Source organism: Pocillopora damicornis, chromosome 10, assembly GCF_964200805.1.
Source record: "Pocillopora damicornis chromosome 10, jaPocDami1.2, whole genome shotgun sequence".
Lineage (NCBI taxonomy): Eukaryota > Metazoa > Cnidaria > Anthozoa > Scleractinia > Pocilloporidae > Pocillopora > Pocillopora damicornis.
Genome location: NC_142679.1, coordinates 20,266,609 through 20,280,743, shown reverse-complemented (window position 1 = coordinate 20,280,743; position 14,135 = coordinate 20,266,609). Strand labels below are relative to the sequence as shown.

The following is a 14,135-nucleotide window of genomic DNA, read 5'->3' as shown; positions in this document are numbered from 1 at the left end:
CACTTTCTCACAAGAATATTACAGACATTTCAGAGACCTTTTTTCTCATATATATAGTGCTGCCGCGAATTTTTATTGTTGTTTAAATGTACATCGAAAGATTTATCTAACATGAAACGTCGTTTCTTGTTATCTTCTATCGAAATTGAAGGGGACGTAGCAACTGGGGAGTTCTTTGAGACGTGAATGAGACTTGCAATGCATTTTTAGCGGGGTAGGGTGAGGTTGTTTTTGTCCCGTCCTGCGCATGCCTAGTTGACAGTGTAAAAGGATCAAACCCGGGGCGTCGTTTAAGGAGGTATAATAATTTCAGAAACTCTCTCCGAATCCTCACAAAGAGCTTTTAGTTGGACTTTTACGACCTCGCTTTCTTTTCGCCATTTAATCTGTGGAAGTAGGTAGTCAGAAAAAGGCGAGGACATCTGATTTCGATTAAGAATGAAACAGAAATAGCAGCGATCTACGATCTGCTATGGCTGATCGTGCTTGCAGGAACTTTCAGCCAAATGTCTTCAACAAGAGCAAGTGTCAAAATTGTTTCAAGCTACTGGAAGCACACAGCTCCTCAATTTCCGGCCAAGATCCCTCCTTTTCAAGTGCAACGAGGAGAAATTCAACTCAAAAGGTAGCAATGTGTGATTGTTTGACTCCGTTCGGATAGCAACCGTCTATTGCCTATGTTATGGTGTTTTCTTGAGGGTTCTGTTTTAACTTGCGTTGGCAAAGATTTCCTTGTTCAGTCGCAGTTCACGATTTTAACCACGAATCTTCTTTAAATTGATTTTAGGTTTATCCAAGGATCAGAACTGTGGTAAAATCTGGCGTTCTCTGTATAACAACCCATGAATCCCTCGAGAAGGGAAGAGTTATTCCTTCGGTAAGTTGCGATATCCTTTGCTCCGTTTGTGAATTTTTTGCTAGTTATTTTCTTCAAGGTAGGCTACCCTATTTTGAATGGCTTATTTTATCGTTTTGTCTTATTTTCAGCGATGGAATAAGCGCTGGTTTGTTCTTAATTCCACGGGGACACTCGACTTTTTTTACTACGATGAACAGAAGGTAGGAAATTTAATTTTCACATAGCTGAAATTAACATGGTATTTGTCTTGTGTTAACTATACCAACTAATATATTTAACTCGAGAGAAATCGAGCACATTCTTCGTCAATACAGCTATTTTGCGCTCATTGTCTACATCTCAGTCCCTTTATAACGACGAAAGAGCAACGATAGATTGTTTTCGAACATTGCGGGAATAATTTTGCGAAGGTCTTTGTTTGTATCACCTATTGAAATTAACAGCGAAAAATATTTTGTTTATAAATTGTTTCCCACATGCAAATTGAATCCGATGGATCGATATATGTCCATCCATTTGTCGGCCGTAAAGTATTTTGACACATTAACCTTTAATATTATAATGAAGATGTTTTCTGATGTATCAGTAATCTTTTGAAGGATGAATCTGTAGTGAGGCGATCACGTTTGAATAATCACATCTTTACTGATAATCCTGGAAGCTGAAGTATGTCAGATTCTTCTCAGTTTTCAAACTTTGTAATGGGAGAAGCACTTTGTAAACATCCCACAAAGCCTTTTAAGTCCTTTTCGCTGTGAGCGGTGTTGATTTACCCCAAGCTAAACATAATTTCGGTATGCTCCCTTTCGAGGTATCTTGTTAATCTAATTGTTCCATTTGCCCTCTGGGGAGAGAATATCTTTAGTAATATTGCATTGTTTACCTTTTTTTTAAGACTATGTAAGCGTTTTTGTTGGGTCTGCTCTGAAGAAATAATCACTCAACCAGTTCTGGGCCTAATTTTTTTTTTTCGATATTGTTATAAATAATCCATGTCAGTGATGTTAACCTTGAGAGATACAATTCCCTGTGATCTTAGGTCTTGTTGTTACATTGCATATATTGTGTAATTTGAGCACTCATTTATTTGATCATAACATAGGCAATATTTTACGGTGGAAACTCGAGGCGTAGAAGGAATTTACATTTTTTATCTCTTGTTAGTATGAATCAAATGTCACATTGGCATTTTTCACACTCTCTTATGTCTTGTAATATCACCAGTGCATTCTTTCTTGTGGACAAATTCTACCTCCCAGAGTGGGATTTTTTTATTTGTGCCTTTTGACACCCAATTGCATGTGGATAACAGCACATCTTCCTTTAGCACCTTAAATTTCAGACTGTATAAAGTTTTTAAAATAAAGACATTTTGATTTTTTTTTTTGAGATTTGTGTGATTTTGTACCAACAACATAGAGATTAGTTTGACAATTTATTTTAAAATTTACTCAAGTAAATGATTTAAATTTGTATTTGTATTATCATCATGATGCTCTAACATAACTAAGGGCAGGCAAGTGTGTTTTTTCATTTTTAATTCCAAACATTTTTTGATGAGATTCATGAAATATTGAAAGTGTGTGGTCAACTGTTTACTCATGAATATCTATAGCAGCTGATGATTGCAAAAATTTAATCCTTGTAAGCTCAATTAAATTGTTTTGCCTGTATGTGTTATGACAAGCACTGCTCACATATCTCAGATTTGCGTTTAATGTTCTTAAATTGTTTGAGTTGTGCTCAGTCTTGGCGGACAAGTTAAATATGTGAAAATGGATGAATAAATGCCCTTTAACTTGGAATAATGCTGAGGCAACTAAGAGTGTACAGTATTGGTTGCATTTAATCACTCTGGTCTGGCCTTACACGTTTATACCATACTCATTTCTGTTTTCTGTTCATGTTAACTTTGCATAAATGTTTTCAAGTTAAAACTGTGCTACTGCTAAAAACCTTGGGATCCAATTATTATTTTTTTTGTATATAAAACTTGTACCCTTGCTTATGAGCAAATGCTCTACTATTAAAGCAATATTTTTTTTTCATGATTTGGAAAAAGTTAAATGGGCAGGTCCCCTTTTTTCCAGCATTGGCATCTTCACTCACATAGTGAATAACACAAATGTTAATCAGAGGATTTATTGTAACATTAATTTTGCAGAAATCTGCACAGTTGGCACATATATCCAGATGTATTCAGAGTTATTTGATGTACATTTTTTATCTTTTTTTAAAAGGGCTGCTCAACAGAACGACTTGATGGAAACATTAATCTGGACTTCTGTAGTGGGATGTTTATTGGTGAAGCAGATACTGGAGAGCCTTTTTCAATTGGATTGAAGCTAGGAAAGTCCACCTATTATCTGAAGGCAGAAAATCGATTGGAATTAGACAACTGGTCGCGAGTACTCAAACCTTTTGTCCAGGCATCTCAGGCATTTATTCCACGAAGAAGCTCAAGTAGTAGTTCTGCTGAGTCAGATGTGTTTGCGCATAGTGAGTCAAATCATTCAGTGCAAGTTAAAAAATTTTGCTATACTCATATTTTTGTCAAAAGTTTAGAAGTTAGGATTATCTCAATTTTTTTTTCAGGGGAGGGGACCCTTTGTGACTGTCATAGCACATCTCTCCACTAAGACAAACCATCCCATTAGAGAATCCTGTCTAATGATTTTTTTTTCAGTTGTAAAATAAGAACATCAATTAACCCTTTAAACCCAGGGAGTGATTAGCATCTAATTTCTCCCTACAAGATCACCCATGAATCACACAGTAAGGTCATGAGAAAAAGGAATTGGTCACTAGGGAAGGAACCTTTTGATTGGCAAACAAATTCTCCTGGTCAGCAGCTTAGGAAATGTATAAAGATCAGTATGGAGAATATGCATACTGATGTTAGGCTGTAAAGGGTTAAAAGCTTTGGCTTTGGCCAGTTATTGCTCCCTGTTTGCAAGCATGTGACACTCTTGTTTATATTTACATTGATGTAACATCTTGACCATTTTGACTTTTTTTTTTAGAGTTATGGGTATTTGGAGAAACCTTGCTAATTCAGTGCATGTAATTACTGTTATGTGATCTGCTGAAGTAAACAAGCATTTTGATTGGTTGTTACTTATGATTAAATGGAGGACAGACACATAGATGATCTCACCATTAGCAACATTTTGCTTTTTTTTATTTTAAATAAATAGATGTCATGTTGCTGTGCAACTGTTCAGTAGTAGATTACAGTAGTTGTCAAAATGTGTGAAGACCATCAGTGACATGTTCTGCTTCGCCTCTGGCACCACATTTTTTGTTCTTGCCACATTTCGAATGGACGCATAGAAGTTCTTTGTTGTCGATTGAAAGTCTTCTACTATCCTAATTTGACAGGTACATCAACAAGCCTTGGACGCGCTCCAAGCTTTGGTAAATCCTCAGTGTCCAGAGTGAGCACAACTCCTCTTAGTACAAAAAGCACCACGGGCAATGAAGAACAGCAAACATCGGTGGGTGAAGTCTTGTTGTGTCAGTGCTTTAATCAGTGATCACTTTGGTTGACTTAGAGAGCAGTTTTCAATTTACTGTCAAGTACTTAAACTCCAAAACAAAAGGAATCACAACGGCTAATCATTACAAAGGTTAACATCATTGTGAGCCAATGAGCACTCAATGTAAAAATAGACAAACCATGAAAAAGGCAGGAAAATGCAGGTGACTAAGTCATGCTTGTTTTTTGTTTTGGGAGTTTTGTAGACCAATCACTGACCGAACAAATGCCAAACCAAACCATCTCAGATTACTTTAGATACTTAACTGCAAATTGCTTTAACAAACAAGAGAAATTATGGCAACCAAATGTACAATGAAATTCACCAATTTGACAACCTGTGATGGCTGGCTGTGTAACAAGCGGAAAGGGTTGGATTTCTGAGTGTTTTATGTCTAAGTTAAAGTGAGATAAACTGTTACATGAAGTAGCATGTGAAATTGTACAAATTTGTTTTTCATGGACAACTAATGGAGTGCATTAATACCTCAGCGTAATAGAAATATTCCTTTCTACTTCATCGACATGGAACTAAAATAGTGTGCTTATCAGATAACCAAACAGACTTGTAGGAAATTAAACCCTTGGGTCTGTTTTTATTTTTTTCGGTGAGAAGTAAACTTTTGAAAAATCTCTCAGATTTCTTCTGCTATCGAACAAATCCGTTCTGTTTTTTTGGTTAATTTTTTTCTCTATTCAGTTGCAGCTAGAGAAACTTAAAGACGAAAACAAACGCCTGAGGGAACAAAGCGTGTTATCCGTTAGGCAGAAGGATTCGACACATATTTTAGAGTTGGAACTTAAAACAAAAGTGAGCAGAATTAAAGAGCTAGAGAAGGAGCTCTCACAGTGCCGAGACTATCAGAAGGCACTGCTATTTCAGGAGAAAGAACTGCTTGAGGCCAGAACTAAAATGAACGATTTGAAACAACAAATGGAAGAGAAAGAGAAACTTCTTCAGCAGCACAAAGGCAAGCTGTCGATTCATGCTAAGGAACTCGTCGAGGCCAAAGCCGACTTGCAGGAAGCCAATAGTATTATTGGTATTCACAGGGCGAATATTGAATCGCTGAAAAATGAACTTACTTCTGTGAAAAATATCTCAGGAAGTGGGAAGGAAAAACTGATCGTAACTGGCGAAGAACCCGAGAGTGATCAAGTGTTTAGTTTGAAAACAGAGGCCAGTGGGAACGAAGGCAAGGATCTAGAATCTAAACTTTCAGCTCTTATGCAGAAACTAAAGCAAAACGAACGCGAGTTATTAGTGAAGACTAGAGAACTCGAGAAAGCGAACGAAAGTCGGTCGAAAGTGGCAAAGTACACTCGGTCTTTGTTGCAGGAATTGGAGTCGAAACTGAGTAACAATGAGAGGAAGCTTGCAGAGACCGAAAATCAACTTGTAAACAAAAACGTAGAACTCGAATATGAAACGGAAAGACGGCTTAAAGTTGAGGAAGAGAACAACAGATTGTTTTCAGAGCTTGAGTTGTTATCTGATGAAAGGAAAAAGGATGGGCTTTCGAAGGAAGTCGTCGAACTTTTAAAGAGAGCAAAAGAACGAGTCGCATCTGAAAATATTGTGCCAGTTAGAGAAATGTCTGTGGAAACTGGGCTAACGTCAGTAATTCCGAAAACTAAAGATGACGAGAAAAGAATTAGTAATGGTGTCTCATACGTCGAGGAAATTGATAAATTAAAATCAGTTCTTGCTTCAGCGGAGAGTTCTTCGGATCAGAGTGACAGCGAGACGAGCTTTAGGTCGGCTAAGAAAGAAACTGATCGTCTTAAGGATCGTTTGAAAGTGCAACAAAGAGATTATGAAAGTTTACGAATCGAGAGTAGCAAAATTAAGGAAGATTTGAAAAAGCGGGACACTGAACTGGATTCCTTGCGCAAGGAGCTGAGAAAGTTGGAGGATAGAAATGCAGATGTAGTTGAGAAAAACAGAGAATTAGAAGAAAGGCTTCAAACTGTGGAAAGCGAACTTACAGAAAGTATGGAAAGGGAGATATTCCTTCAAACTGAGAATGAAACCGATGAAGGTGAAAGATGGGATGTGAAAGAACGTATTGTGGGTTTGGAGGAGGAGGTGTCAATTTACAAAGACAAAATTGATGAACTGGAAACAAAATTAGTTGAGAAGGAATCCAAAAATGTAAACGTAGAGAAGGATAGAAATCGTGTGCACGAATTAGAGCGTCTTTTGAAAATTAAAGAGGATGAACTGAAAGAAATAGAGAGGCGTAATTCTCGAAGAGAACGAGAGTTGAAGAAAGAGGAGGAAACAAAACGAGATGAAATGGAGATTGAATTAAGCCGAGAAAAGCTCCGACTTCAAGAACTTGAAGAGCAGTTCGGTCAGGTCCAAAACGCTTTGGATTCTGAACGGAATAAGTCGAAGGTAAAGGAGAATGAACTTGATGAACTCAAGAAGACAACCAGTCTCATGGTGTACAGAGAGGACGCAGAAAGACATATAGATGAGCTCGAATCGGAGTTGAAAGAAAAAGAAGATAAACTCTCTGAAAGAGAGTCTTCTCTGTCCATTGCTAGCGAGAGAATCGCCGAATGCCAAGAAAAATTGAGGAATTATGAATTAAAGGCTAAAGAGTTTGTGTCAAAGAATTCGGCTGATCTGGAAAAGAAAATTCGAGAACTACAAGAGGAACTGGAAGACAGCAGGGAAAGGTTGGCCGCAGCCGAAGAAAAACTGGAGGATTTCGAAGTGGAAGAAAAACTTCTCGCTGCTGAGCTTCACAAAAGTGAAAGGGAAGACAATGATAAGGTTGACGAGGTGAGGAAGAAGTTGACGGAGGCAGAGGAGAAAATTAAGAAGTACGAAGACTTTGCCAAGGACAAAAATTCTAAACTTATAGCGAGCGAGGAGAAGGTCATCGAACTTGCTGAAGAATTGGCGAGAAGGCTCGCCGTGGAACAAGAAACGGCTGAGTGGATTGAAGGTGTTGAAAATAATCTTACTCAAAGAGAGAAAGAGCTTAATGTCACGCGAGAAAGTTTGGTAAATAAGGCCAAGGATTTAGACAAGGAAAAATACAGCATTTTAGACGTTATGGAACTGTCTATGAGGTACATTAAAGAGTTAGAGCTGGCTGTAGGTGAGGAGAGAGTGAATGCCAAAGAACTCGAGCGACAACTGGATGATGAAAGGGCACGTGTAACTCAAATGGTTCAAGAGATGAAGAGCGTCGAAAGTGAAGGAAATAAAAACCAAGACGCTCTGAATGACAACGCAAGCGTGGAAGAAAGGTTATCTTCTTGCGAGATAAGACGAGAACTAGAATCCACTCGAGTGAAGCAACTCCAGACAGAACTTGAAGACTCCAAGAGGAAATTCGCCGAAGAGCTGAGTTCGGAAAGGGACTCGCACGTAAATGAGATGAGGAAGTTAAATGAGGAGGCTTTGCAAGTCTCCGGAGCCGCTAATTCAGAAGCCGATGAGTTGAAATTGCGGCTGACTTCCCGTGTGATAACTCTACAGTCCGACATCAGCGAACTGAAGGCTGCGCATCATCAGGAGTTGGAAAAACTACGGGCTCAACACAAGAAGGAATTAGAGAACGCCAGACGGGAAGCCATCTTGGAGACCAGTGCTAGAGAAGTGATACGAGAAACTGATGAGGACATGGTGGCCAGAGTTAAGGAGGTGGAAGACGAGATGAAAGAAATGACAGAAAGGTAGAAAAATTTTTAGTAGTTGTGTTTGTTTTGTTGAGAATACAAGGTCATTGTACGCTTTAGTGTCACTTGTTTTCACGTGTAGTGATAGTAATTGATTTTCTAGATATGAAAGTCAAATGGAGACACTTAAGAAGAGCCATTCTCGAGAGATGGACAAGCTCAAGCGGAGCAGCGGAGACGGTGTGGATGGGCTACAGACAGAAGTGGTCCAACTACAGGTTGAGATGGAGAACATGAGCCAGAAATACATGGAGGAAATTGAGAATCTTAAGGTTTGTTTTACTAGCATTTTTTCTCGGCTCCACTCCGCCACGACCATTGCCTTCGTGGTGGAGGCTATGCCAGGGCAGACAGTGAATATGTTGGCTGACTCCTCTGAAGTTAATCTTGATATAATAGTTATGGCATAAAACTGTAGCACAACATAATAAACTCATATCGGCATGTTTACGTCAGAAAGTTGTCCCAATTTCTTGTTAGTATTTGATTTTAAGAGTTTTTTTTCAGAACTCATACCTTTTTAACTCTTCACTGGTATTGTTATTTACACGATTCCTCTTCTTATTCTTTAGGTTCAACACGGAGAAGAACTAGAACAACTCAAACGCGACATGGCTGTTGTCCTGCAGGCGTCTTTAGGAGCAGCACCTTCCTCAGCCAAAGACGACTCCAATGTCCAGCTGCTCAAGAACAGAATTAATGAACTGGAGCAACAAACAGAAGAACTCAGCCGGAAGTACAACGAAGAACTCAAAGCTGAAAGGGTAGATTATTTTGTCAATATCTTTCGGGGTAAAGTTAGCGGCTAGCTTCCTTCAATTTCCCGGCTCATTTAACCTTACCTTCTTCATCTCTTCGTTTACAGGAAAAACAACAGCGAGAAATTGAGCAAACGCGTAACGACATGATGACAGTGATCCAGGCAATCAGATCGGAAAAGTACGCCGACGAAGGTAGAGCAGCTTCTCCGCGCCATCTTGAAGACCTGCCTGAAGAATTGGCCAAGATGCAGGAAGAATACGAGGAAAAGATCGCTAAACTGCAAGAAGAACATGAAGAAGCCTTGAGGGAGGCGAAAGGATCGAAGACAGTTGTTTCAATGAATTCCATGAATGGAGAACAAGAGGTAATGTGACATGACTCTTACGCTTTGACTCCTAAGAGTGACTAGCATTCAATTTCTCCTTACAATATCACTCCAGAATCACTCTTTAAGGTCAGGAGAATAAAGGAATTGATCACCAACTGAAGAAGCTCTTGATTGGTAAACAAATTCTCCTTGTGAGCACCTTAGAAAATAGACGGAGAAAGTATGGAGAATATACATACTGATGTGTGGTGTAAATGCTTAAAAGAGTTTAGCTTGTTTTTTCTCCAGGCGATGTCTTTACATCGTCATATAGAAATGTTTTGCGAATTTATGAAATTATAATTCAGGGGATCTAAGCGAGTAGTTTACCGTTTACCGCTTCACTTTTTTATAGTGAACAAAGTAGGTCAGCTATCAAATCAAATTTTTCACGCGAAAAGATCGTAGTTTGTTTTAATTGTTGTACTTTGTTTGTAGAATGATTCCCAGCTTAAAAAGAAAGTCAGACAGTTAGAGGCGGAGTTGTTGTCGTGCAAGGAGGAATTTCAGAAGCAGCTGCAACAGAAGGACACCAAACACGATGAAGAAGTGAACTTGCTGAAGGCCGACATGTTGGTAGCTCTTCAAGTGGCTCGGAGTGGTAATTTGCCCCCGGCTGGAGCTAGTCAACCAGATTCCCAGACTTCTAGCAGCACCATCACTCACGGAGGAACAAAGCTCTCCTTAGAGGTTTGGTGCACTTGTTTCGTTTTTGATTATGACCGTGTGGCATTGATTTGAGAACTTGTCGTCCGGACCATCTTTAAAGTTAAGGAAAAAAGCTGTTTGCTCAAGAGTAGAAGTTAAGGAAATTGGTCTCCAAGAACGTTTCCTCTTAAATCGGATTTAAGCTCTTTCGGCCGTTTCCGTCCTGGTGGGTCGTACTTTCACAAAATTTGCTGCTTGTACCCTGCTTTCTTCGATTATCTCTTCCCTCTGCGCACGATTTTTGTTTGCATATTGCCAGCTTTCGTCCAACCATCGTTTGCCGTCCCTCTTTGTTGCATTAGTAGTCTACTTCCCAGCCGTTGTTTGTTCTTGTTACGTCACGCGTTTTCTCTCTGAAAGAGATGGATAAGACAAGGTGTGTTGCGTGACAAAACCAAATAAGGACTGCGACGGGGACTACTGTCACACTCGTTCGAAAGTAATGAGAATTCACGAAGTTTTATTTCATGAGCATCTTTTGAGTAATTTTATCGATTTCTTAACAGGAAGCTGTCGCGAAAATCACCAGTTTGGAAAAGACAATCGAAACCACCAAGAAACAAGCTAAGAAGGAAAAATCTGATTTGGAAAAAAGCTTGAAAAAATCCGAGGCTGCCACAATGTTTGGACTGAGACGAACCGAAGAGATGAGCATAAAGATTTACCAAATGCAGAAAGAAATGGAAATTATTGACCGCAAATATCAAAAGGAGATACAAATGTATAAGGACGCGTTTGAACGAGAGAAAGAGGAGAAATGCCAGCTGGGAGACTGGGAAACACTGTCCTCCGAGAACGACAGTCTGCGACTGGAAATCGAAGAACTTGATTTGAAAATCGAAGAAATGGAAAATACACACCAGGCCGAGATCAATATGTATAAACAAAAGCTCGGCGAGGAGGAAATGCAAAGTATCGAGAGCTTAAGATTGAAAATCAAGAGCTTAGAGGATGTTATTGAAGAACAAAAGTTAGAGCATGAGAAAGAGTTGGAAGATTTGAAACTGGAAAGAGACGCATCCGTTCAGGAATTAAAAAGACGACACGAAAAGGAACTTGAGAATGTCAAAAGTGAACAGCGAGTGGTGAACGTAGGGAGTAGCCATACGCGTGCCACTTCTTTCGATTTGCAACAAAAAGATCTAAGAATTAAAGAGTTAGAGCTCAAAGTTGAGGAGCAGGAAACTCTTCTTGAGGTGAAAAGACGAAGACACAAAGAAGAGATAAAAAGTCTTCGTCAGAGATTGGACGACGAAATGCAAAAGCACACCGAAGATGTTCGGTCGCACCGAACCAAGGTTCGGATGCTGGAACGACGCAAATCCGAACACTCGATCTCTTTCGGGTTAGTGGACGACGATTATAAACGGATGTACGATGAACAACGTTCGGAGAATATTAAGCTTAAGTTTACTGTTGAGAAACAGAAGAAGGAGTTGGACGATATGCACACTGCTTTGGCAGCTAAAGAAGAGAAAGCAGCAGAGGTTACAGAGAGAAGAAAAGCGTTTGGTAAGGGGATTTTTTAAATTATGAATAGTGTGATATCGTGAAATCCAACGTATTTCCCTTTTCCTAACGCAACTTTCCTTTTCAATATTTTTATTGACTTTTGCAGGAAATAGATCACTGTCTGAATACTTTTTTAATAGATCAATTTATTTATCGCTTACGTGAGAACACTTGAAAACTTAATGACCCATGCTAGGTTTTTATTTGGTATCAGCGACTTTGAAACGGCTTTAATCGTAACGGGCTGTTTGACCGTAGGGTGATTCGTAGCTGTTGTTGTCCCCATTACGCCGCACACTCACATTTATAGAGAGCGTGTTGCCTGACGAGGCCAAACAACTGCTGAGTAAGGGGACTGCAGCTTGATAGCGATCATTCTAAATTTCTTTTTACGATGGTTAGTATTGTGCCTTTCACATTTCTCTCCTCTTGTTCGTCATTCATTGTCTCTTTGTTTGATGGTCTATATTTAGATAACCAATCTGCTAGACAAGAAAATTCATTATTGAGCTTGAATTTTGACCTTGTCTCTTTCAGGAGAATCACGGCGCCCTGTTTCAGATTCCTTCCCATCGGGCTTTTCGTACAGCCGGACCACTCCAGCCCAGGACTCCTCCTCCCAACCCGGCAAAGTGCCTCTGAGAAAAGTATCTTCGGATAACAAGTCAGACTCAGATCCTGTGTGGAAGAGGGCGTCAGGGGGACCACTGTCAAGACAGGCGTCCGAGGGAGGGTTAGGAAAGCATGATGTTGGCAAGGGGAAAATATTTACAAGGCAACTCTCTAAAGGGGTGAGTGAGCAAAGTCGATTACTCGTGGAATAAATTTGTAGATAGTGAATTCAAGACAGGTTGACATTTGAGTCTGCGTTGTTTAGTTGTTCTGAATACGTAAATTCGCTCATTATTGTTATAATCAAAACTAGGAAAAGTGGTAACCACGTTATTCGTCGCTTTCATTTGAGTTTCAAACACTTAAGGGGACATTTCCTTGCTCTCTATTACTTGAACGACTATCTAATTTTGTTTCGTGAACGTTTACATCAAACATTTGTATCAAAGCGTACGATAATAGTTCTTACGTTCGCCGTCAACACTTTGACCGATCTTTTATCTTTGTGTTTTTCTCGTTATGACGGCTATCTTGAATCATCAAGGCACTGGAAAGTTTGGATAAGGGAAAACTTCCACCAAGTGGGGGTGACCCTGAATCAAACAGTGCGGCTCGGTAAACGAATTCGAGCTCGTAGCGCTAATGCATTCCTCCTTATTGCAATGCAAGCTGGGTAACTGCAATCACACTAATGTTTTAGTCTGGTTGGGTTTATAGGTTGAAGCACCAAATATGGGCTCAGTAGCAGCTCGCGTGGCCTTGTATCAAACTGTAGGTAGGTATCAAGCTCTTTTGTTTGCGAAAGTGGAAGTGATGAGCGGATAGTGGGAGGAAAGAAAAGAGAACGTGATGAGATATCTATGAGCATTTTCCTAGTGAGATTTGAAAATAATTAAATCCGAAAGAAATCCTCTCTACTTGCGCTTTACGCCCGTTTTCTGAGTTTTCATGGGCTCGTTGTGAAGTTTTCCTTCGCTTTGTTCGAACTGTTTGATTAATATCTTAGCATTTGTGTATTTCCTTCTATGTAGATCTCCATGAAAGTGTCTTGTCCCATAGCTTTGGATCAGCAACAACAAAAAAACAAAAACAGTAGTTATTTAACATTAATAAACCAGTAGATAATAGGAAACAGCAAAAAACCAGAATTCTTTTTCACTTTTCTTCTGTAGCTTCCAAGTTTAAAGATAAAGATGAAAAGACAGGACAAAGGAAGCCGTGATGTAAATCAATTCTTGCTGAGGTAATTTTTTAATGAAGAAACTTCCGGCTCAGCAAGTTTCAGGGTTGGTCCATGTTTTAGTCTGTCTGTCCGTCCGTCCGTCCGTCCGTCTGTTTCACTGTCCAAGTGTCTGTCTGTTTCGGTGTCTCACTGTCCGTCTGTCTATTTCGCTGTCTCCTTATCTGTCTGTTTTACTGTCCATTTCACTGTCTGTCTTTCTGTGTCAGTCCATCTGCCTGTCCATCTGTATGTCTGTCTGTCTCTCCTTCTTTCCGTCTGTGTGTCTGTATGTTAAACATCTAATTGACCTCTCAAGTTAGGCAGCTAACCATGATCTGCTTTTCGCAGTGATGAATTGGTTGCGATGGTTATTCTTGTGTTTTTACATTTTATAACATATTTATTAAGTATTTCTTTTTCACCTAATTTTCAGGTCAAATCCTCGCTCTCAAGCAAAGTTCTGCTCAACTTTGGCAAATATTCCAAATTTGAAATACAATGTAATTATGTACAGGAAAAACTCTATAAATGTATGTAAAACTAAGTATTCTCGCTTAGGCGAAGAGATACTTAATATTTTGTATACGAGTTTATTGTACCGAAAGTCTGAATTTGTGAAAACAGTACAAAAGGATGTCACCCAGGAATGAGTAATTTCCGTCCACAGTTTGTCAATCGAAAGGTATTTTTGTAATGATAATATGATAGCTATTTTTATAAGGTTCCGTATAGTGAAAGATTCATGCGGTAACCATTTCAATTTAAGTATTTCGTTTAGGCTCACTGGCGCTTGAGTTTAGTGAATAAACTTATTTACTCATATTCTGTGGTCACGAGCTCTTTGAAAAGTGCTTAC

The 14,135-nt window shown here is 39.3% G+C and overlaps 1 protein-coding gene across 2 annotated transcripts; it reads left to right on the top strand.

Moving 5' to 3' along the window:
* Positions 1-253: 253 nt before the first annotated feature.
* On the top strand, positions 254-14,101 carry LOC113664646 (uncharacterized). 2 transcript variants are annotated; one of them, XR_016180547.1, is made up of 15 exons: positions 254-625; positions 788-877; positions 988-1,059; positions 3,100-3,358; positions 4,241-4,356; positions 5,098-8,093; positions 8,200-8,368; positions 8,669-8,860; positions 8,962-9,222; positions 9,664-9,915; positions 10,440-11,445; positions 11,983-12,236; positions 12,758-12,832; positions 13,230-13,300; positions 13,713-14,101. XR_016180547.1 is itself a non-coding variant. In XM_027180283.2 (15 exons), exons 1-14 carry the CDS (start codon positions 473-475, stop codon positions 13,277-13,279), a joined length of 5,928 nt encoding a protein of 1,975 aa, XP_027036084.2. In that variant the 5' UTR covers positions 254-472; the 3' UTR covers positions 13,280-13,300; positions 13,713-14,101. The 2 variants fall into 2 exon arrangements, 1 of the variants encoding a protein (XP_027036084.2); XM_027180283.2 differs by having other exon boundaries at positions 12,775-12,832.
* The last annotated feature ends 34 nt before the right edge of the window (positions 14,102-14,135 follow it).